This window comes from Heteronotia binoei, chromosome 8 (genome assembly GCF_032191835.1).
Source record: "Heteronotia binoei isolate CCM8104 ecotype False Entrance Well chromosome 8, APGP_CSIRO_Hbin_v1, whole genome shotgun sequence".
Taxonomy (NCBI): Eukaryota; Metazoa; Chordata; class Lepidosauria; order Squamata; family Gekkonidae; genus Heteronotia; species Heteronotia binoei.
In genome coordinates this window covers 83,964,822-83,990,293 of record NC_083230.1, presented here as the reverse complement: position 1 = coordinate 83,990,293, position 25,472 = coordinate 83,964,822, and the positions used below count along the sequence as shown (strand labels likewise).

The 25,472-nt window shown below is 42.9% G+C and overlaps 1 protein-coding gene across 1 annotated transcript; it reads left to right on the top strand.

Annotated features, from left to right (window-relative positions):
* On the top strand, window positions 1-25,472 carry PICK1 (protein interacting with PRKCA 1). The gene is made up of 13 exons (XM_060245471.1): window positions 1-255; window positions 1,333-1,426; window positions 14,873-14,984; window positions 15,722-15,850; window positions 15,960-16,026; window positions 16,252-16,341; window positions 17,331-17,384; window positions 17,746-17,808; window positions 18,672-18,805; window positions 19,799-19,891; window positions 20,690-20,740; window positions 22,303-22,447; window positions 23,867-25,472. The coding sequence occupies exons 2-13, from the start codon at window positions 1,386-1,388 to the stop codon at window positions 24,112-24,114; spliced, it is 1,227 nt and encodes a 408-aa protein (XP_060101454.1). The 5' UTR covers window positions 1-255; window positions 1,333-1,385; the 3' UTR covers window positions 24,115-25,472.

The following is a 25,472-nucleotide window of genomic DNA, read 5'->3' as shown; positions in this document are numbered from 1 at the left end:
ACGGATTAGTCGATTCCTTTCCCCACCTTCGTAAGAACAGCCCGCCGAAGAGGCGGGACTAGGCAAGCACAGTAGGCGGTGCCTTCCGGTCAGGTTTGACACTGACGTGGAGGAGCCGCCGGGAGGGGGGTGGGTGGCCTCTGAGTGACAGGTGAAGAAGAAGAGAAGACCAGAGGCAGGTGGATGCGGACGCTGAGCTCGAGCCAGGCGCTTCCGGTGAAGAAGAGGGCTGCCAAATCCCCCTCCCTTTCTGAGGTGGGTGTGGAGATAAAAGCAGCCCCCTTTTTTATATAAAGGGGGAGGAAAGGGGTGTGGGGTTCAGAGAGCTGGAGGGAGCCTTCTTATTGCCCCCACCCCTGCCACAAAAGGAGGGAGCAGTCAGCCCACATCTCTCCCACCAGTAAACTAACCGACCCAAGTTTGCCCCTTCCTCGGCGACAGGTGACTTCTATGGGGATTTTGGTTTTTTGCCCATCTTGCTATCTTGGTGGGGGAGGTGAGAGGCAAAACCAAGCTAATATCTCTTTTGGATTTTATGCAGAAATCAGACCTTGCATGACTATCTGCCAATGTCTACATTTTCATCCTGCCCTTCTTCCAAGAAAATCAGGGCAGCATACTTGTTTCTCTCTATGTAAACTTGGAAGAAAGTGAGGGTTTAATTAAGTGTATGTTATAGGATGTTTTTAATTTGATTTATACACATTACCAATGTGAAAAAAGAAATGAAAAACCACTAAAGTGCTTGATATCATCTCTACACTTATATGACCAACATAACTTCATGTTACATCCTTGCAGGTACATTAACATGCATCCTTGCAGGTACATTAACATGCATACAAATCTGAAGTGGGAACATAGGTTCAAATCCCTTTTCTTGCTTACTGGATCCCATTGTAAATCTGCTGTTTGGTGTTATCTGCACCCAGGCATGATATGGAGCTACCAACCAATCAGATCTGGTTCTGATGTTGTTTCAAACACTGGAATTAAAAAGCACAAAGTGTATTTCAGGGCATGACATGGTATTTACCTGCAGGGAGACTTATATATCCTGGAGCTCTTATCCTACACAGAAATCAAATAGGTATCCACTAATACTGTTTTCCTGGATGATTAGTATTTCCTTCTTCTGTAGAATATTGGACAAAAAAAAATCTGTTTTGGTAGAAGAGTTTATTTCTGTGATAAGCACTTTGTGGAGGAATGGGCAGGTGTTGAAGCAGATTCCTTCCATGACTCTGGAATGTGCAAGAAAAACACCAGTTAATGGTCTCCATTTATGAGATGTAGTTACCAAAATTGATGATGGGCTTTTCTGCTTTCTAGGTACATCAGGGCAATCAGTATCTCTCTCAAGTGGCCTTCAATCAATTGGAACAATGTTTACAGACTTGGACTTTGACATTGAGGAGGATAAGCTGTAAGTGATTCACTCCCCCCTTTCTTCTCTTTTTGCCAGTGGTCCAAAAAAAAGGGGCTAGTTCAAATAAAGAGTTATTGCTGCCAGCTTTTTGCATACTTGTGGAGAGTGTATCTTCACAGCAACTGTCCCTATGCTGGCCAGCAGTAGAATAAAGACACTGAAAAATAGCTATTGTAGTGTGTCCTTTGAGAGTCAGATTCTGGGCTAATTCACAAACTAGTTCTAAGACTTGATTCAGTTGACAGACTTTTCCTGCACTTGGATTGGCTGAATGCTTGAGAGTCATGTGTATCATTTCACAAATAGCACACATTGCCGGTATAGTCACGATAGTCACGATGTGTGGCTGATAGGAATGGTATACTTCAAGTCCTGAAATGGGGATATGAACAAAAGTTTTTCAGCATCTCCTAATTGTTTACAGGAAGACTTCATGCACCACCTAAATGTTCTTAAAATTGAACCTTTCAACAATAACTCTTCAATAATAATCTTCAAATTGCCTACTATGGCTGCTTTCCTGAGTATACTTATATGGGAGAAATCCCACTGAACTCTGTGGAATTTGCTTAATAAGTAAGCATAAGGGTGCACTATCAAAATATTATTTGTAAAAAAAATATTTGTTTTTTATTTATATCCTGCTATTTTTCTCAATGGGAGCCTAAAATGGTTTTCTGCACCGTTCTTCCTTCCTTATCTTCACAACAGCTCCTCTGTGAGGTAGCTCAGAGAGAATGTGATTGGCCCAAGGACACCCACTGAGCATCCATGGCAGAGTGGAGATTTGAACCTGTTTCTCTCATATCCAAATTCAACACTAACCACTAACTACATCAGCATCCTGAACATATTTTTGGTGCTTTTGCTTTATCTTGGTAAATAATACGCACCTGGAAATACTAGCATAATTCAGCTTTATTTCTCATATCAAAATCTGCTCCTCAACATTTGTGTGATCTTTCCCCAGCTGTTTTATAGATAACTGTGTGATTTAGATGTTTAAAAAGTCATATAAGTTTTAATTTTTTTAAAATGTAGCTCTACATTCTACATGTAGCTCTACATTCTATCCAATTAGGTTTAGTACAATAGACAGTGCTGCTAGAAGGATAGAAAACAGTCTATGTACTGTCTTGAAAATAGTAGTATCCTAATGAAGTCTGTCTTATTCAGAAAATCTTGAAGGTATATGTGTTGTGGACAATCTTTAATAGACAGCCATCTTGCATACAAAGGAATAATACAGGATGTGGATAAACACTCCAAATGAGATCCTGTTCTTCCATGGGACAAATCCACAAAGGCAACCAATAGTTAAATGTGTATTTAAATAGATTCTGTAGTTAAAGTACAGTAGTTTTGATGTTTTCCTATTCCCTTATTGAGAACTCTCATACATGCATGAAGATTATTTGTCTGACAGAAGAGAACAAGCTGGATTGTTGTGAAAAATCACTGAGAGTGAGAAATCCCATCATATCCCCCCAAATTTTCCTTTTCAAAATCCTCTGATCCAAAGGCTTGGTGGGAGGCTAGATTTGCTGGGGAGGGGGTACATCCACACAAAGTAAATAAACCCAGAAAAAAGTTGGGGAAGAAAATTCAACCCAGAATGAGAGTAGGTAAACAAAATGTTGAGATAAAAGTACATAGGTTAGGGAATGTACAGTTTTAATAAAATCTCATCAAAATACCTGAGAAATACATGGTGAATAAGCTTTTCTGACAAGACAAAAGTTGTGAAATATTAGGGAACGGTAGAGAGTGTGTAAGTATACTTGAAGGAGAGTATGGTGCTAATGAGTGTGCATGCACACACGCATGATTTCACTTTATCTGAAACTTTAATACATGTTTAACTTTAAAAAACGTTCTTAGAGGCTGGCTCCCAGGAATTAGAAATGATTTTCCAGTTTTGAGTACCTGACAAAAATTTAGGCAACATATAATGGGTAAAAAAGTAAAAAAAAATATGTAATTAATCCAGATTAGAGCTTTTGTCTTTTTCATACGGTTCTATGTGGGGGAACTCAGAAGCCCTTGTCTACAAGAATTTGTTAATGTCCTTAAGAGCATCTCAGTTTCACTTTTAGAAATATTAACCTACTACTTAGATCGCAGTAGGCAGCCATGTTGGTGTGAAGCAGTAGAACAAAGCAGTAGACAAGTTCACCTGTAAGACCAACTAAGTTTTATTCAGAATGTAAGCTAGCAAGTTGAACTAAATGCTTAGAAATAGTAATGGGCATGAACCCACAAATGAACTCCAGTTTGAGCACAAACCGGGCTGGTTCATGGTTTCCAAACCTGGGGTTTGGGAGAACGTGCCTCTCATGTACCTTCCACGAACCTCCATGAAGGTTTGTGAGATTCAGGGAGGGTTCTTGCAGGCTCCGAAGGCATTTAAATACCTTCAGAGCCCGACCAGAAGTGAGCTTTGAAAGGCATTTAAATGCCCCATGGCCCAAGTGAGCTCACAAAGGATGGGACAAACTCCCAAACCGGACAAACCAGAAACTGGTTCATCCAATGGAGGCGTTCGTGAGAGGTACTGATTTACAAATCTCATAATCATAGAACTAACAAAACTCTTGAAGACCTATCTACAAACCCTAAATGGATGATTTCAGAATGAGAATGTCATCAAATGAGTGCAGTTTATTCACTAGATGTGATTTGGTACTTGCTGTATTATTGTAAGCAATGTGGGTATTATAATAACTGTTTAAATAACTAAGCACATCCCCGTGGCACAGAGTGGTAAATCTGCAGTACTGCAGTCGGAGCCCTCTGCTCATGACCTGAGTTCAATCCCAGCGGAATCTGGTTCAGGTAGCCGACTCCAGGTTGACTCAGCCTTCCATCCTTCCAAGGTCGGTAAAATGAGTACCCAGTTTGCTGGGGGGAAAGTGTAGATGGCTGGGGAAGCCAATGGCAAACCACCCTGTAAAAAGTCTGCTGTGAAAAAGTTGTGAAAGCAATGTCACCCCAGAGTCAAAAACGACTGGTGGTTGCACAGGGGACTACCTTTACCTTTTATTCTGTTGTGTTGTGTTTCCTATGTGAATGTGAAGGCCTGGGGGAAAGAACCAAAACATTTCAGGGATGGTAAAACACTCCCTCCCCATTTATTCCTGAGGTCTTTTTTTTTTAGTTTTTCCAGTGGAAAAATTGGAAACTTGGGGTAGTGTTGGGGAAAAAACCCTTCTGCAAAATATATTAATAAATAAAGTGCATCAAGTGTATCCTACTCTGCTGTCTTATGTTTATTTTGTGAATGTGAAGGCCTGGGGGAAAGAACCAGAAAAATTCAGGGGGGGGTTGAGTAGGGAAAAAAACCCTCTTTTTTTAAGTCTTTCCAATGACAAAATTGGAAATTTGAGAGAGTACTGAAAAAAACTCCCGTGAAATATTTTTGTTCTGAGTGAGTGAAATGCTTTAAAAGACAAATTGAGCATTCTGTGGACACATACAGCTTTTAAATTCAAGATTCATTTCTGCACCTAGAAGGATACCGAATCTTCATGAGAGGAGCACGTAGGGCTTTCATTGCTTCTCAGCAGTTGCATGTCTTCTTTTGTCCTGTTGACCTTTTCAGCTCCCTGAAAAGTTCCATTCCTCCCCCTGAAAATGTAGGAAGAGTACTGGTTTTGGTGATCTAGATCAGGGGTGTCAAACATATGGCCCGGGGACTGAATCAGGCCCCTGGAGGGCTCTTATCAGGCCCCTGAGCAACTGACTGTCATCTGCTTCCTTCTCCCTCTCTTGCTTCCTTCTGCATAACAGCTTGCTTTGTAAGGCTTGCTCAATAGCACAGGAGCTACAGAGCAAAACTTCTGTTTTCTCCATTGGCTGAGGCTTCTCCCTTGGGGAGGAAGGGGGGGGCAGAACTTGCTTTGCCAGGCTCTCTCAATCACACAGCAGAGCTGCTGAGCCAAGCGTCTCTACTATTGGCTGAGTCTCCTGGTCCTCTGAGGAGGGAGGGAAAGAACCAGAGTCTCTTATGCCCAGGTCCGTGGATCCCACACGAGAAATACAAAGAAAGCACTTTTAAGACCAATGAGCGCTAGTGGTTTTAAGCATGTTTCAAGGTGTTTTTTTTTTTTTTTTAAATCTTTAATTGTGTTTGTGTCCTTTATAAAGTTTGTATCTTTAGATACACACATGGTCCAGCCTGACAAGGTCTCATTTATGTTAGTTTCGACCCTCATAACAAATGAGTTCGACACCTCTGAATCCTTCTTTAGTTAACACCGTGCACTTGGCTTTAACATGGCCGTGCTTGTCTCAGACCTGCCGTGTGCTTCCAATATTACAAAGTCACGCAGAGCCACATTTCAAGTTGAAACAAAATAATAACTACTTTATTCTAGAAATAAATGCTTAATAGCTCAGGGTAGAGAGATAGAAGCAGTTCCTGTGCTGTCTAGCTAACAGATGGGAGTGGATGCAGAGTGGCATCCTGCATCCCCTTCTTGTGTGTATGGAAGGGAGGGGGGAGATGGAAGGATGTTATTTTTCCCTAAAGAGTGTTGCTCTACATTTCAAAGGGAGTTGGTGATAGTAAACAAAAAGATGCTTAGTGTTTTTCTGTCTGCTTGGATTGGAACTCTGTAATCACTCGCTTCTGGAGGCTGAGGCACAGGGACATACTTCCAATGCCCCCTCTCGATGGTCTGTGACTCAGTTGCACCATCTTCATTCCATCTCTCAGGACTTCAGAATATTATCTGGTGAGAGGATCTGCAATCATCTGCTTCATTGAAGAGTGGATCAGCTTGAAACCTTTCTGCAGATTTCTTGACAGGTGATGCTTCACATCGATGAGCTTGGAATGTGGACTCACATCTTCTTTCTCAGAAATGCAAATGCAAACTTTCATTGTCTTCATACACTATGATGGACTGTGGTACATCTTGGCCCATATCTTTCAGTAGTTGTAGCAGCCAACGTGTCTCTTGACAGCCTAGAGCTGCTGACAGTCTGCTTCAGTGGTGGAATTTGTCACTCTGATCTGCTTCTTATTACACCAGCTTATGGATTCTTCTCCAAAGAAAGCTATATTGCCACTGGTAGACTTCCTATCTGTTAAGTCTCCAGCCCAGTCTGCATCTACAAAAGTAACTAGTTTAGGGCTATCATTAGCAGACAAGTTTAAGTTCTGCGGTAATCATTAAGCATCTCACAAGTGTTACAAGAGTTTTCCAGGTTTTGCAGTCTTTCTACATAACAGTCCCACAGCTAAGGTAATGTCTGGTTTGGTTGAAGACATTGCCTCCATGCTGATGTCACCTGCTGCAAGGAGGTTGGACCTAGTGTCATCCATGGAAGCACTGGGACTCAACCAGGTTGTATCAGGACTCACACATCAAGCATGCCACATGCTGGATTTGGTCTTTGGCACAAGGGTTCACATGGATCTGGTGGCCAAGATGTTGGTGCCATGGTCAGATCACAGCACCCTGAAGGTCTGGCTGGGCGTCCCGTCTAGGTGGCGAGTGGATTTATGCTTGCCTGCAGAGACCAATGGATCGGATGGATTCCAGAATGCACTGCGGGAACTGATGCCCTCCAGTGATTCCTTACGTGAGCTGATAGAGGATTGGAACCTCTGGCTCTCTGAAGCCATTTATGAAATTGTCCCCAATGTCCTCTCTGTCCCCTGCAGAAAACATCCCCCTGATATACTTTGGAAGTTAGGGAGATGAAATGAACTCAGATGACTGGAGAGAATTTGGTGACAAGCTCATGACAAAGCCTCAAGAGCATCTTATAGAACACTTATAAAATCCTATGAGGTGGTGAAGGCCACGAAGAAAGAATATTATGCGGCCTCCATTGTGTCTGCTAACTCTCACCTGGTGCAGTTATTTAGAACAATTAGGTCTCAGAGAGGACCAAGAATGTTAGTAATTTGGCCATAAGCTGAGAGGCATTTACAAGCTTTTTTGCAGACATAGTCTTGTTACTCCAACCTCCCAGCCAATGTTGATACAGTACATGAACTGGAGGCTCCTTGGCTGTCTTTGGATTTGTTTCTCGACACCTTTGGCCAGCTCTCTCATGGTGATGTTGACAGGGTTCTTGGTACTGCTAGGCTGACCACCTGCCTCTTAGATCTGTGCCCCTCATGGCTGGTGAAAGCCAACTGCGAGGTCCCCTGGAGGATATTCTCAACCTGTCTTGAGGGTTGGGGATTTTCCCAGAGGGGATGAAGGAGGTGGAGGTTTCCCCACTCTTGAAAAAACCAAATCTAGATCCTATGGATCTAACCAATTACCACCCAGTGTCGAACCTTCTGTTCCTGGGTAAGGTGACTGAGAGAGTGGTAGCTGAGCCATTCCAGAAATCCCTGGATGTCACATGCATGCTGGACCCATTTCTGTCCCAGCCATAGGATGGAGATGGCACTGGTTGCCCTCATGGATGATCTCTGTAGGCAGGTGGATTGAGGCAGGTCAGCACTGCTGATAGTACTCAGCTTGACAGCAGCATTCAACACAGTCAGCTACGACCTGTTGACTCACCACCTCACCAACATTGGAATTTGTGAGGTAGCTGTACAGTGATTTACATCATTCTTCCATGGTCAAGGACAGAGGGTGGCACTTCGAGAGGCAGTGTCTCCAAGGTACCCACTGGAATGTGGAGTTGCTTAGGGAGCACTCGTCTCCCCAATGTTGTTTAATATTTATGTGCACCCCCTCATCCAGCTGGCATGGAGTTTCGGGCTGGGTTGACACTCAGCTGTTTTTGTTGATGGGTGGCCAGCCAGACACCACTTCCATGAATTTAGCCAAGGGTCTGGAGGCTATGGTTGGGTGGTTAAAGCGGAACTGCCTGAAACTGCATCCAGGTAAGATGGAGGTGCTGTGGTTGGGTCAGTGGTCACCCCAACCCTTGATGGTGTGCCCTTAACACTGGCATCAGCTGTCAGGAATCTGGGTGTCTTTCTGCCTCCCTGTCTGTGGAGGTTGCCGCTGTTATACATTCAAACCCAAGGCATGAAGCAAGCTGTCCCTCCCCCCAGTTGTCCTTTCTCAGGTCCCTCACAGGTGCAAACATAATCAGGCAGAGATGACCTTGGCCACCTCTGAGATCAGGCAGAAAGAATGCTTCGTTTGTTACACAGAGATAGAGGCTAGCTGAGCGAGAAGCAAAAGAAGCAGCCTAGGAGACAATTAACTATGACAAGAGGTACTCTTGACAAGGAGGCTCAGAGACTGTGATTTTTTTTGCCATCCTGTAATGGGGACTTTTTAATCTGGACTTGGTTTTAATGTAGGTTTTTATTTTAAATCCTCTATTGCATATATATTGTTGTAAGCCATCCTGAGCCCTGCTTGCAGGGAAGGGAGGTTAATAAATCTAATGAAACCAATAAATAAACAAATAAAGTGGAAATTACAGAAGCCTATCCAGTGGTTCATTATATTGGTTGCTTTCAGGTAGTTCTGCAGAGTCTTCCCGCTATTTGATGTAGTTTGGCTCCATGAGAATATATTTGGGTGGAGCATCTTTCAGTTTCAGGCTTTTCACTGGGTGTCTTATCTTCTGCTCTTGACAGTTGGGAAAACTGCCATCTGGCTCTCCCTGAATCTGCATGCCTAGATAGTATGCAGCGTTGCCAAAATGCCTGAGTTCAACTTCTTTGCTTAGGTGATTTGTGATTTCTTTGCTGTCATCTGGATTCTCATACGCTAGCAGAAGGTTGTCATCACAAATCCATTTTTCATCCTTGTATTTGGTGTATAGTTTGGTGTCCCTGGCTTTTGTAGCCTGACAGGATGTAGTTGTTACACTTAGATGTTCAGCCTGCATCCCATTGCTTGCTGCAACACTCAAGAGCGTTCTTATTGCTGTAAACTTCCTCCTCTGTGCCTCCTCTGGGTTGAGAAAAGTCTTCACATGATGAAAGCTCTGGTATTACTGCCACTTCTTCAAGCAGATTCAGCTTTGGGGCCGGAATACCTCTGGTAGAGCACTGTGATCATCTCACCTTGACTTGTTCAGTCTCTCTGGGCTCCCTCTGTGGCTCAGGCACTACTGGTGGAGTATCTTGTGCAGCTGCAGCAGCTTGGGTCGCTTCTTCTGGTTGGGTCTCATCAGGATCGACATTGTCTGCTTCATCCTTCATCATCTGTCACTCACAGCTGGATACACAAATAGCTTTTCCACTTCTGTGTTGGTCCCCTCTGAAGTAGTTGGCCTTTCACTTTCATCAAAATTGGCAGATCTGGAAATGGTGATCTCGTGTCTTTGGATCCATTATTCTGTAGGCTTTGCTCTTAGCTGAGTAGCCAACAAATATGCCTTCTTTGGCATGATTACTCAACTTTGATTCTCTCTTTCCTTTAGGAATGAATGCAAAGGCTCTGCTGCCAATCACTCATGAGTGGGCCACATTCAGCTTGCAGCCAAACCAAAGTTCATATGGGGTTCTAGCAGCAGATTTTGGGATCAATCTATTGTGTGTGTGTGTATGTAGCTGTCAGAATAGCCTCACCCCATGGGAGATAGTGTGCACCTTTAAGCATGCAACATACCATGGTAAGAAGAGTTTGAATGTTCCTTTCAGCCATGCTGTTTTGCTGCAGATTGGGCAATGTGTGATGTCATGGTAATCTGAGTGCTGTTAAGTTGTCTGTTTTAAATGTTTTTATTGTATTTTATTGTTTTGTTGTATGTTGTACTCCGCCCTGAACCCTACGGGGAATGGGCAGAATAGAAATTTACTAAAATAAAATAAATAAAAAATAAATAAATATGATTCTAAGGCATGGTTGTCTGGTGTTGGATGCCTTGCTGTCTCAGGAATTCCTGCATCACATTTGAGGTGAAATCTCCTCTGCTTTCCGTTCTGAGCACTCAAAGCTTCTTCCCAAATCTGTTGCTCACCATTGAAGTGTATTCCTTGAACTTGTCAAGAACTTGCACTTTGTTTTCAAACAAATAAATGATTGTGTATTTACTGTATTCATTGGTAAATGTCAGAAAATATTTAAAACCTGCTACCATGGGAGGCAGTGGTCCACAAACATTTGAGTGGATTTAGTCCAGGACATCTGTGGTCTTCTCTGATTGCTTTGGAAATGGTTGGTTAATAGCTTTTCCTTCTAAGCAACAAACAGAATCAAAGTTAGTTTTGCATTTAACACTGTCTATTCCAATTGCAAGATCCTTACTTGGCATGTCCAAAATGGTCTGCAGGCCTCTATGGCATATTCTGCGGTGTCAAAGATATGTGTGAACAGCAGCATTCTTTACCTCATGAGTATTTTCTGATATTTCATCCTCAAACTCATCCTCATAAAATTCATTTCAGTCATCATCACTGATGCTTAATTGTGGCAAAGCATTTCCTTGTACATAATCTAGCCCATTTTTCTTAATCTCGGCAAGGAGGGAGACAGCATCACAAGATATTGTGCATTTTCCATTTTCAGATTGAATTTACATCCATCCTGATTCAGATACATGAGGGACAAAAGATTGCTGGAAATCTGTGAAATATAAAGGACTTTCTAAAAAAAACCAAAAACCCAACCTTTTGCGCTGTCTGCTGGCCATATGGTGACATTGCCAGGAAACTGTAATTGGACTCTGGTCTTATTACCAAAGGCAATTGAAATAGGAGCTGGAAATTTCATATTTAAAAACAATTTAAACATATGTGCAGAAAATCCTGAATCCTTTAGTATTGAGAGTGGGTCTGCATTTTCCTCTAGCGAGGCAGAGCAATTCTTAGCTTGACAGTTGTTTGTGTCTGTCTTCTTTAAAACTTTTTGCTCTCCCTCCATCTGAGTTTTGTATTCTTTCATTTGGTGCCCTGGTGTTTGCACCTGAAGCATTGGATTTCAAAGGATTGCGCTGCTTGAGAACAGCTTGGCTGGCTCCCTTGTTGTGCCTAATGGCAGTGGATTGCCCCTGGTGCATGCCAACTTTGGGATTAGTGAATGCATTCTCAGGTCAGGAGAAATTTTGTCTCTGCCTTGGCTTAACAAATACTTTGTGTGCAAACTGCTGAGACAATGTAGAAATGTTTGCATGCAAGTTCTCACATCTCCTTATCTCAGAAATGGCTGATTCAAAAGATAAGCACCCTTAATCTGCAGAAAACTAATCTTGTCACAAACTAGGGTTGCCAAGTCCAATTCAAGAAATATCTGGGGACTTTTGGGGTGGAGCCAGGAGACTTTGGGGGTGGAGCCAGGAACAAGGGTGTGACAAGCATAATTGAACTCCAAGGGAGTTCTGGCCATCACATTTAAAGGGACAGCACACCTTTTTAAATGTCTTCCTTCCATAGGTCGACGCAGGAATCCGGGGGCTAGCCTTACAGTGGCTTTCCTCCTTCTTTGAGGGTTGGGGACAAAGGGTGGTGATTGGAGGAGAGCTGTCCCAGAGGCACTTACTCAATTGTGGGGTGCCTCAGGGGGCAGTTCTCTCTCTGATGTTGTTTAACATCTTCATGCGCCCCCTTGCCCAGATCGCCCAAAGGTACGGACTGGGCTGTCACCAGTATGCTGATGACACCCAGCTCTATCTATTGATGGGCGGCCGGACTGGCGACGTCCCTGAAAACCTGGACCGGGTGTTGCAAGCTGTGGCAGGGTGGATCAAGTCTTGTGGGCTGAAGTTGAATCCAGCGAAGACAGAGGTCCTTTGCGTGGGTCGCGGCGGGCCAGGGGAGGAGATCTCCTTACCAGCCTTTGACGGTGTGTCACTGATACCAGTGCGCAGGGTCAAGAGCCTGGGAGTGCTTCTGGAGCCTTCCTTGACAATGGAAGCACAGATAGCAGCCACTGCTAAAGCCGCCTTTTTCCATCTTAGGAGGGCGAAGCAGCTGGCCCCCTTCTTGGAATGTGGCGACCTAGCAACAGTGATCCATGCAACGGTCACCTCGAGGTTGGACTACTGTAATGCCCTCTACATGGGGCTGCCCCTGTACCGAACTTGGAAACTGCAGCTAGTGCAAAATGCGGCGGCCAGGCTGTTGGTGGGACTACCTCGGTGGGAGCACATGCAGCCTAGGTTGCGGGAGCTGCACTGGCTGCCAATTGGGTTCCGAGTTCGTTACAAGGTGCTGGTTATTACCTGTAAAGCCCTTTATGGCTGAGGACCTGTCTACCTTAGGGACCGCCTCTCTCCATATATCCCCCAGAGAGCACTGAGATCTAGCTCCCAAAATCTCTTAAAAATCCCTGGACCAAGGGAGGCCAAACTGAAAACAACTCGAGAGCAGGCCTTCTCAATAACGGCTCCCCATTGGTGGAATCAATTACCAGCGGAGGTTCGAGCCCTGCGGGACTATAATCAGTTCCACAGGGCCTGTAAAACTGTCCTTTTTCAAATGGCCTACAAGATTGAATCCTGAAGTGACATCTAGCCATCTGATATATACTGTCTTGTATATAGCACCTTAACTGTTGTGGTTTTAATTAAATTATTTAAATGTATTTTATTGTATTTTATTGTATAATGTATTTATTGTAATCATGGCATTTTCCATGTCTGTAAGCCGCCCTGAGCCTGCCTCGGCGGGGAGGGCGGGATATAAATAAAATTATTATTATTATTATTAGGAAATAATGAAGGATAGGGGCACCTTCTTTTGGGGCTCATAGAATTGGACCCCCTGGTCCAATCGTTTTGAAACTTCGGGGGTATTTTGGGGAGAGGCACTAGATACTATACTGAAAATTTGGTGCTTCTACCTCAAAAAACAGCTCCCCCAGAGCCCCCGAAACCTCCAGATCAATTCCCCATTATACCCTATGAGAATCGATCTCCACATAGGGAATAATGAAGTGCTCAGCAGACGTTCCTCCCCTCCCCCCCCCATTTTCTGGCAACTCTGAAGTGAGGGATTGGCCTCTCTACTCACGAGTTGCAGCCAACTTCTTCCAAGTAACACAGACACCCCATCCCAAGAGGAAGCCTTTCCAATCGGAGACTGGAGCCTCCGGAGGGGGGGGGGATCACATGGTGGCTTTGGGGGCGGGGCTTCCCCCCCACCGGCCAGCTGACTGGAGGCGGAAAGGAGACTGGGAAAGTGGAAGAACGCCCACTGGGACCTGGGGATTGGCAAGCCTATGACAAACACTCTCTGATAAAGACATGAAAAATTCTGTTATCTTGGCCTGGTCATCCAGTTTATTCCCACACTCCTCAAGAGATGGAAATATGCTAGACCACATTAACATGCTCAGTGAGAGAACTTCCCTCACGGAGTTTTAGCGAATTCAACTTCTGACGTAATTCATATCTGCCATTTCAACTAATTGCCTTATGCATTTTTATAAAGCTATCATACATGCTTTTTTGCAGTGTCCATACCTTCAATCCTGCTCAGGTAGTTCTCATAAAGGCTTGTCTGCAATTATGTGTTGCAGCTTTGCATCCTCACGAGTCCGTTTCTTCTTCTCTTTTGGTTGGGTGGAGGAGGGTCAGCAGGCAGGTACTTCACCAATTTTTCTCCCTTGAAGACCCCTTGCAATCAGGTCTTCCAGGAATGATAGGTCTCTGGTGATAGAATGACAAGCCAGGCTCTGGTATAGGTCTCTGCTTGTGGGCACACAGCCATCTCTCTCACTAATTTTTGTTCCCTGCTTCTTTTACAGAAATTTGGCTCTGATCACAAGCACATACACACTGCCTTTCTAATGGTAATTTGCCTGCAGATCCCCTTTTCCTTTGTTTAGGAGACTTACTGGCAATTGTTGACATAACAGGTCAACACAACTTTGCAGCTCAGAACTGGTCCTGGTTCTGGTCTGGTTCCTATCAGGTCCAATAGGCTGGGCCCATAACCTGCAGGAAGGGTATTGGTTTTGGTGATCCAGATCCTTCTTTAGTTAACAGAGTGCACTTGGCTTTAATGCAGCAGTGCTTGTCTCAGACCTGCCATGTGCTTGCAAAGTTAAACTACTTTATTCTACAAAACATGCTTGGTAGTGCAGGGTAGAGAGATAGAAGCAGTTCTTATGCTGTCTAGCTAACAGATGGGAGTGGATGCAGAGACATCCTGCATCCCCATCTTGTGTGAATGGAAGAAAGAGAGAGAGGAGATGGAAGAATGGAAGAAAGAGAGAGAGGAGTGATCTACACTCCAAAGGGAGTCAGTGACAGTAGAAAGTAAACAGGAAGATGCTTAGTGTTTACCTATCTGCCTAGAACTCTGTGGTCACTAGCTTCTGGAGCCTGAGGCATCTAGTACTTCCAACAGGGAAAAAAAGGGAGAAAGCCCAGGGCTTCTACCTATGCCTTCAAAACTTCTGGAAATTTTACATTTCTCTGTGACCCTTGTTGCCAAATTAATGAGCATCTTACATAGTATTGATTTTAGCATGTATAAGTCCTGTGATTAAAGAATGTGTATGTTAGAAACTGTTGTTGGTAACAATTTTTATATGTTTGTGCACCACCATTTCATTGTAGGGGTATACCCACTGTGCCTGGGACAGTGACCTTGAAGAAAGACAGTCAGAATCTGATTGGCATCAGCATAGGTGGAGGAGCTCAGTACTGCCCCTGCCTTTATATTGTTCAGGTTGGTATTTATGGGAGAAGAGCATTTTTCCTTTGAGAAGGAAAAAGTAGCAGTTGCATGGAGTATAACAATGAACCGGAAATTTTTGAACACAGATTGGAATTTGTTTTTGCACTGGACACTGCCAGTAACAGTCTTTCACCTACATACCAAAACCCCTATCTATCTGCTCCTGTCTGCTCTAGGCAGCTTCGTTGATGGCTCTGGCAAGCTAACTGCACATGGCCCGCTCAGAGCACAATGGAATGGGGATCCTACCAGATTTTCTGCTTATTAAAGAGGGAGGGTCATTTTTGATCAATGAAAAGGCTATGCCGGGAACTCTACAATTTTGTGTAGTGGTTTGGTGTAGTGGTTAAGTGTGCGGACTCTTATCTGGGAGAACCAGGTTTGGTTTCCCACTCCTCCACTTACAGCTGCTGGAATGGCCTTGGGTTAGCCATAGCTATCGCAGAGTTGTCCTTGAAAGGGCAGCTGCTGTGAGAGCCCTCTATGCCCACCCACCTCACAGGATGTCTGTTGTGGGGGGAGGAAGATATAGGAGATTGTAAGCCATTCTGAGTGATTCAGAGAGAAGAGCGGGGTATAAAGCTGCAGTCGTCGTCTTCTTCTTTTCTTCTTCTAAAGCCACAAAGGCAGGGCAGTGAAGAAGGGAATCAAGCAAAAAGCAAAAAAAACTGTAGGATCTAGCTCCACTTAGCTACTACTTGTTTCCTTTCTGCTTTGACTTTCCTTAGGTTTTTGATAACACTCCTTCGGCTCTGGATGGAACGTTGGCAGCAGGGGATGAAATCACAGGTGTGAATGGGAAGTCAGTCAGGGGGAAAACCAAAGTGGAAGTGGCCAAAATGATTCAGGTGGTGAAGGTGAGAGGAACAGGTTGTTGGAATGCAAAGCATACATTGCTGCTCTTTCCACAAAAGCAGGAACTTTTTCTCAATTCTGGAATGATAGCTCTGGTTTCTGCTGTTCCAGGGAGAAGTGACGATTCACTACAACAAACTCCAGGCTGACCCAAAGCAGGGCAAGACCTTGGATATTGGTATGTCCTATTGGTTTTCCCCCTACCCTACCCTAAATGCTGATGCAGTAAGTAGAGTGGCTTTCCCCTCTGTTCTGCAGTTTTTGTGACATTTTCTCTTATCCGCCAAGTTAGAGCTTTCCTCTGAGCTAGGTTCCTTCTGAACAGCAGAAGCCTGAGCAATTTTGCTACATGGTGTTGCAGTGATCCCACTTCTGTGTTGTTTGTATCTTTCCTGGAATACAGTGCTGAAGAAAGTAAAACACCGCCTGGTAGAGAACATGAGTTCAGGGACAGCAGATGCTCTAGGGCTGAGCCGAGCCATCCTCTGCAATGGTAAGCAAATTTGCAAGAAGGAGCTTTGGATTTGCAGCCCAGCAGTGCCAAGGGCTCTGTCAACATTTTCTACATTTACAAAGTGTGTATTCTCCTCAAATTGATCTTCAGCAAATGATCTAGCCAGTTTGGTGTAGTGGTTAGATGTGCTGACTCTTATCTGGGAGAACCGGGTTTGATTCCCCACTCCTCCACTTGCAGCTGCTGGAATGGCCTTGGGTCAGCCATAGCTCTCGTAGAAGTTTTCCTTGAAAGGGCAGCTGCTGTAAGAACCCTCTTGGCCCCACCCACCTCACAGGGTGTCTATTGTGGGGAGAGAAGATATAGGAGATTGTAAGATGCTCTTAGTCTCTGATAAATGTATAAATCTGCAGTCGTCATCTTTGTAATGTTGTGGGATTGGAAGCATTAGAAGGTCATTAAAAGGATTACTGATATGTCTTGAAGTGTTTGAATACAAATTTGCCCTTAAAGTATTATACTATATTTCTTTGATACCTGGCTTCTGTTCTTGGGTACTTAGGGTTATCTAATGTGTTGGAGGTCTCTTCTCTTTTGATTCTGTGGTTGTCAGTCAGCATCCTGACAATTTTCAATGTTTTGGTTGCTGCCTATAGACTGTGCTATGAAGGGAGGGTTATGCAAAATGGTGGCTCCTAGTGCTTGTTGTAGAAATCTCAGCAGCAGTGTGTACACTGCCTGTGTGCAGGTGGCCATTGGAATTCTGAGAGTCTCTCACTGGGTAGTGCAGTTTTTCCATTGTAGTCATTATGAAGAGGGCTGCCTGTCTGCACAGAATATACATCTGCCATTTCAAGATTACCTTTAAAGCCCTTGTTGCCCTCCTTAGCTTTAATGGGCCTTTCATAAGATTCATGGACAACTGAGACCCTATCTAATGAATTTTGCTGGTAATTTTGTAGGACTGCCCGTCTTCCTAGATGTCACTCATTCAAATAATCAATTGTTCTTCCCTTCCCCCCTTCTAGATGGGCTGGTGAAAAGACTGGAAGAACTCGAGAGGACTGCAGAGCTCTACAAAGGTAAATCCACCTTCTGCTCTGCAATCTAGGAAGGCATTTTGTGTCTCAGGACTCATCTGTGAGGATTTCTTCATGGATTGGGTGTACTGTTTGAGCACATCTGATCTTCAAAGTACTGCTCTTACAGGTCTTCAGCCCAGGCTGTTTCCCGTGTGCATGCATTATAGACTAAGGCAATTGTGAAAAACCAGCATGAATTTCAACTTTAATACAATCAAAACATATTCTTGTGATGTCCATAGCGGCATTTTGTTCTTGTTTCTTCTCTTAGCATCTAATTTGGTACTAAAGCTAGAGAATCTCCCATGTAGATACCTCATCACTGAGTTATTGTTGTGCATTTTTTTAAAATCCTGTCTAGGCATGATGGAACATACAAAAAGTCTTCTCAGAGCTTTCTTTGAACTGTCTCAAACTCACAGAGGTAAACAGACTGTCATTCTCTACCCTAATATTTGACACTGCTCTCTGAACAACAGACATTGTCTTTCACAAAAAAGTGTTTTTGAGCCTCTCCTTTGCTGTTGGTCTGCATTTGTGAAAAATAGAAATGAAGTTTTAAATAAGTTTGCATTAGAATTTTGACTCAATTGATGGTCATGCAGGAAGGTGCATTTACAATTGCATTTCAAATTTCTTACTGTTAGATTTGTCTGTTTTTGTCACCTTTGTGCCTTCTGTCAGAAGCACATTTTTAGTCCTTGATCTACCATTTTGCCCATAGGTTCTGCACACTTGGAAATGGCTTTTTCACATTTTTAATCTCTCCTCCCTAAGCAGAATTTGAGGGGGGGAGGGGCAAGGACCTTGTCAGTTTCTTAATGCAGATTTCCTTCACTGTGCCCCATCTCTGCTCTCAATTGAAGATCAGCCATGTTATAACCACCCCTCTTCTCTGTCGCTGCTGCTCTGAAAAGGGGAAGTCCTCCTCTCTTCAAAAAGGCATATATGTTTGTCTGCTCTGATTTACATAGTAAAACCCTAAAAAGAAATCTGATAAGGCATTGGTGAAGTTGGCAAGGCTCTCCTAGCCTTATCAGTTTCGCTAAAAAGTGGAGGTCAATGAAAAAAATGGTGATGAAATGCATTAAAAGGCTAGGATTATATCTAAACCTAATTGCAAGGCAGTAGCTAGTAGTATCTAGGCAAGGCAAATGGGGGAGTGTTTGCATAATTAGCTGGAGATTAATCAAAGGAATAGTTCTAGGCAGTAATTAAAAACACTTGAAAGTGTACAAGTGATTTCAGCTATAGTCTTTAATTTGCATGTTTGCTGTTTCTGCTCAGCATTTGGTGATGTTTTCTCGGTTATTGGTGTACGGGAACCTCAGCCAGCTGCCAGTGAAGCATTTGTGAAATTTGCAGATGCGCATCGCAGCATTGAAAAGTTTGGAATCCGCCTTCTGAAAACCATCAAACCGGTAAACAAACCAAGAGGAAATTGGTATAGGAGGGGGAAAACAGAAATGAGACTTGTTTTCTAACAGCTGTCACTATTGATTGTGTCCAAAATAATTCAAAATAAATTTTTGTAGAAAAATACTAGAGGAATTTCCTAACACTGTCTTAGATTTTTAAAAAGTTTTATAATATATTTAGATAAAGTCATGTGTATAGCTTCACTGAAAAATTCACATTCTACAAAGATAATAAGTGCAACAACAACTGAGATATTTCAAAGGCCATGGAAATGGGAATATCTATGCTGCTGGGGCAAAGGTAAAGGGATGCACATAGGCTTGTAAAAAAAGACCAAGGAGCGTTGATACTAATGGTCCAGAGAGCCTTATTTGACTTATTTTCCTGTCCCCCACCCCTATTTAGCTCTCAGCTAGCCTGGTATTGGCCAGTTGGGAAGAAAAACAGATCTGCAGTTCATGGGCCTGGAATGACTTGAGCTCAGATTGAGCATATGGAAATAGTAATGTTAATTAAATGTGTGCTTGGATTGGTGAAAAGAACTGCAACAGGACCAATCAGCAAGAGCCTCTACAATATTATTCACAAAAATGACGTCAGACCCATAATAATGCAAAGCAGAGCAATTTAGTGGGTCTCTGTCTTATCATAGAACATCCAACCCATGCACTGTGAATATGTGACAGCCAGTGGATGTAGTGGTGGCTCCAAGTGTAGATGACTTTAAAACAGAGACAGATTCATAGAGGATATGTTCATCAATAGCTACTAGCCACAGTGAGTAAAAGGAACTTCAGTTTTCAGAAGCAGCAGACTTCTGAATACCAGTGCCAGGAGGCAGAATCAGAGGAAGGCTTTGGTCTCTTAAGCCCTGTTGGTTGGTTATGCTGCACTAGATGGACCATGGTGTGATCCAGTTGGCTGTACTTATGCAAATACTAAATTGCTCTGCTTTGCATTATTTTTCCTTTTTAAATGCTATCTTCTTTAAACAGATGCTGACAGATCTGAACACTTACCTTAACAAAGCCATTCCTGATACACGACTAACCATCAAGAAGTATTTGGATGTCAAATTTGAGTATTTGGTGAGCAATTCTCTTTTGTTTTTAATTATAGCAAGGTTTTCAAATTGTTTGTTAGAAAATCTGACAGTCTGAAATTAGCTTCCATCATGCTATTTGCAAGGTGATTTAAATTTTTCTCTTGGGTGGTTTACTTTGATTTAAACATTCAAAGCATTTTTTTTTAGTTTAGCCAACTAAAGGTATTTTATAGTTCTGACTAAAAGACTCAAGACATTGATCCATCTCTCACAAAGCAGTCACTGGCCTCGATCTGTCTCACCTCATCATATACCCTCCCAGCCACTGGTATCTGCCTGTCTGTCTATCATCATCCTCCTATCTATATCTGTCTGTCTGTCTGTTCTCATAATCTTAATGCAATTCCTTTAAGAAAAATGTACAACTTTCTTAAGCCTTCATTACTTGCATACACACACGCGCGCACACACACACACACACAAGTATATTTATGGGTGCTTCTTGGGTTGGAATAAAGGCTTTGCATAAAAACGGGAATGACAAGTTAATTTTACTTCTCAAATGGCTTCATGCTGTAGTTGAAGTGCTGTTAATGTTCTGTGGCGCTTGGGATAGAAGTTATTTGTTAACAGATATCTGTTCTGCTTTTCTGCCCAAACCTGAATGCTGTTTGGTTTACTTGGATTTTTAAATGCAACAAGCAGCTTAAAAGCAAAAATAGTAAGGAATGCCTGGACAGTCACCTACAGCAGTGCCTGCACCTCTGCATTCCACTCTGCCTGTTTGAGTGCTAGGATTGTCTTGTAATGTTGGGCATTTCTTGTTCTTATTCTTTGGCAGTCTTACTGTCTCAAGGTGAAGGAGATGGATGACGAAGAATACAGCTGTATTGTGAGTACTGTGGTTGCTTCCTACTAGTCCCATAAGGGCCTGCTGGATCAGGCCAGAAGTCTGTCTGGTCCAGCATTTCCTCTTAAAAAGCGGTCAGCCATTTGCCCTGAATGGCCAAAAAGCAGGCAAAGAGGCCAAGGCCTTCTCTTGACATTGTTTCCCAGCATTCACAGGCAGGCTTATTAGTGTGCCTGACATCACAGACTTAAGCGTAATGGTGGGTGAGCAGTGGCAGGCTCACCATTTTTAGCACCTTCTTTTGAATCTTACGTTATTGTGCAAATGGTTACCATTCATGGCACCTTATAAACTGCCTAATTTTTTTTCCTGATTGAAAATATGCATCAGAAGAACCCACTGTAAGTCCTAAAATGAGAACTCAGTTTAAGCACTGTGGCTAGTTGGCTTGATAATACTTAATCCATAAACAAATATAGTTTTTAGATAACTATGTCTGTAGTTCTACAGACACAGTTTCATGGAGCCCTAGAGGCAACTAGCAACATTATATGAACAATATAAAGCCAAATGTAAGTAATCTAACACACATTTGCTGTAAAGTGGGCTACGAAGTCTCTCGTTTTATCTCAGCCCCAGTTCTGCATCACTTGTTTTTTAGGGACACCTGCCAGTTCTTTCCCCTGTGTGACATAGAAATGGCAATCATATGTTGTAGCTTCCAGCATCCTGATTCACTGTAAAATCCAACAGAGATTGGCTATTCCAAGTTTTATTTAGATCACTTGAAGCCCCATCTTGGTCACTTAGCAGCCACCTTATGGAGCTTGGGTACACCATGTGCAATTCGGTGGTCAAGCACAGCTACTTTCTGTGCTTTTTCATTCTGATAGTGATCATATCTTCCAACACATGGTCCCACATCAGCATTAAACAGGCAACTATATCATATGGTCACCATTACAAAGGCTTAATGGTGTTAAGTTTGAGGATTCCTGCTCTCGAGGGCTTTTTGGCCCCTGGGAAAGGGGTGGGGGGAGATGAATTTCAGGTTCCATTTCTCTTTACAAACAGAATTTGGCCAGGATAATTTGTAGGGGGAGGGATAAAGGGAAAGAAAAATGTAGGTGTCAGAGTCTCAGGCACAGGTTTTCATTTAGTAGATACAAATCTAATAAAATAAATAAATAGGATGTTATGTTTAGAGTTCCTGGCAGTTAACTACATGCATCAGTCCTTTTAAAATTATGGAATAAACATTTGTTTCTCTGAAATGGGCTGGAAGAGCTGACATCCATTCCTGATTTGTGGTACTCAGAGGTCTGTGTTTGATCCCTTTTGCCATGTGATAGGCCTTCTGATAGAGGTCTTTTTGCAATTCTATCTGCCCTACCCTCAAGCTTCTAAGCCTCTCCTCATTCCTCAGCAGAAGCTTCTTCAGAGTTCATGCTTTTAACATTTGGCTATCAGCCAAGCAATGTGGCAGCAGAAATCATGTGGGGAGCTGAAGTTTCCAGGACCACATCAGGGGCGAAATGCAGCCACACATGAAGCCATGGTAGAATTATTATCAGTTGCTATAGTAATTATGATGCTTTTGGCAGGCACTGGGAGAACCTCTCTACAGGGTCAGCACAGGGAATTATGAGTATCGCTTAATCCTGCGCTGCCGCCAGGAGGCACGGACACGCTTTGCCAAGATGAGGAAAGATGTGCTAGAGAAGATAGAGCTGCTAGACCAGAAACATGGTGAGTGAGGTCCAGAAGGGAGCTTGTAGATTCCACTGCGACAGAGATTCTTACTTGCCTTTTAAATATACTGGGCTTGCAGAAGGGAAATAACCAGGCTCCTGCAGCTGAAAATTTGCTCTTCCATTCAGTCATGTCTATATTTTCACGAGGAGCAGAGATGGCAATTTCCCCCTCCCATTGAATTCCATCTGTGATTGTTGACAGTTATTTAGCCATTGGGGAGCCATTGCCGCAATGTAGGTATTGTAGCTGGTGAACCAACATCCTTTTAAAAAAAACAACAACACATATCCAGCAGTACCATGATGATAAAAAAGAGTGCTTGAATATACGGGGGTGGGGGTCCTGAATCATTAGTGATATTTCAGCCATTGTTGAAACTTACTTACTTTCCCCTATAGTAGTGGGAACAGAATATTAGGCTAAAGTAATGGAAGCAGGAAAACGATGAGAAACTGAGTTACGGTGTTTAGAAGATGAGAACTTAAATGGCAGAAGGATTGAGGAAAGAACCGAGTTGGAAGAGAATGTTTGTATCATGGGAAGGGAGCTCCCCTAGGTGGAGCTAAAAGACAACAATACAGAACAATAGTGTAGGATTCTTTTAAAAACAGCTTTTCAAAGTTGGATAGTATGGGGAAAGGATACACTTAGGTATTTTGTAGGAAGGCAAAAAAGACATATCTTATGTTGGAGGAAGAGGGAAAAGACATACTTTCAAAATCTTGTATCTCATCGTAATTGTACATGTTGGTGTTGAATTGAAAGGAAACATTTGGTCTTGGAGCTTTCTTATATTGAGATTTCTGCATCTTGGGGTATTGGGTTTCTACATGTAGCAGATAACCCTATTCAGGTCTAAAAACATGCTGGTTCTGTCTGGTTGGACTGATCCATTTTGGATACCTCGCTCTTTAGCCATAAATTGTTCGGAAGCACTTTCCCTTTGTTTTTTTTAGTAGAAGATCTTATTTTCAAGAATATATGTGCTTTGGATCACAGTATTCAGACAGTTTATTGTCTTGTGGCATTAGAAACTAGTAGCTTTTGAGATAAAAGCCAGACTCCTAAATACAAATATTTGACTAGTATTATGGTAGATGTGGTGGCAGCTTCGCACATCAGACTGTTCAACAGGGAGGGATATTTTCTGCCACTCACCGTAAGCATGCAAAAGAACATTATTTTTGAGTCTTTGTACTCATTTTGGAAAACTCAGTGACTGTGTGGGGTCCTCCTTGGAATATTGTTTTGAGACTGTTGTTTTCTATTTATACTGTATGAATGTATGCCCACTGTTGTAGGCTGTTCATTTCATTATAATAGAGCTTTATATACACCAGTTAAGAGTGTTTGTTTGTGCACAATATTTTGTATTTTTGTAACTCACCGTAAGCATGGCTTTTCTCCTCACAGTGCAAGACATCGTCTTCCAGCTTCAGCGCTTTGTTTCTACATTCTCCAAGTACTATGACGACTGCTATGCTGTTCTGAGAGATGCAGATGTATTCCCTATTGAAGTGGATCTAGCTCGAACCACTCTGAGTTATGGCCAGAAAGATGTCTTCACGGATGGAGCAGAGGAGGAAGAAGAGGAAGGTGGAGGTGGAGAAGGCAACAGGAAGGAGGAAGAGAATGGTGAGAAACTCATTGATGATGCTTGAGCTCATGGACATGGGAAGGTGGAAAAATCACTGCAGAGACTTATAAATTATGTTTCTCTAGGCACTATGTCCACAGTGACTTTTCTGTCTGCAAGAGCCCACCTAAGGAGTTGAAAGTCTCTGGATATGGGTGCTTGCGGATGGCTTGCATCTCAAGTGCTTGAAAGCAATCCCATGTCTAAAACAATTCCCTCCTTCCTTGTCTTTTCCCCAAATCCCATCGCCCATCTGTGAAGCTGAGAGAAAGGAGCTGACTACGTGGGAGTACCCTTTAGCTCTCATCTTAGTGTGGCTCCCTGCACAGAGGGACCATCACTTGAGTGTGCAGGACACATATTTCCACTAGCCATTTCTGTAATATTTTATTTAATATGACCAGCCTTGTCTTCAAGTATATTAGCTGGGTTCATTGATAAAATCATTTCAGGCTCCTCCTTCAAGGAGGGGGAGAATGGCTTGAGGGTATTTGATTTATCCCTCTTCTAATCTCCACTACTGTCATTAAATGAGTATCAAAATAAGAATGTGTCCCATACCTACCACTGGCCATGTCCCACCTCAGATAAGAAGGAAAGCAAGACAGACAAGCCTTGGAGAAACTAAACAGTGCTTAGAAGGACATCCAGAGAAGAATCATCTGGTCTCTATAATTACTTATCAATACGGATAAGTGATATGAACCCAGTCGTGGGGGGTTAGATTACCTTAGCCAATGATCCCAGTCTCTGATGCTTTTCAGTTGCAAAGACTCATGGCTGGCTTTAACCAAATATGGTCCTTAAGGGATTACACAGCCTGCCTTGTAGAGCTCTTTGCATCTCTTCTAAAGCCTTATGTGGTATTTAACAAGCTATTAGATTTGGAAGCCTTGCATACAGAGGGGGGAAATGGTGCTTGTGGAAGGAGGCCTTATGCCCTGAGGTGGCTGGTCAATTTGACTGTTTGAAGCATTAAAGTTCTCAGCACCTACACTTTTACTTTTATTATTCATGGAATGCTGCTCCTGGGAACAAAGAACCTATTGTAAACCTCCCCCCCTCCCTTACATAAAGCCCTTCTGGGGGAAAGGGGGAAACAGTCTTTGGAGGTCTTCTAGTTCTCTAGCACTTTAGGATTCTAATGATATTGGGTGGCATTCTGTCCTAATTAGTAACAGTGATCTTCTGATAAGGAGTATTGGCGATCTCTTCCTTACATATTGATTGAGTCTGCTGGCAAAGAGAAAAGCTGTATAAAGGGCATTAATTTGACACACCCCCTCAGTATCCCTTTCTGTGTGAATGGCCAGCAAAAGGCTTGTGATTCCAGGGCTTTTACATGTCAGGTGGCATGACTAATAAATAAAAATGTGAACCTTC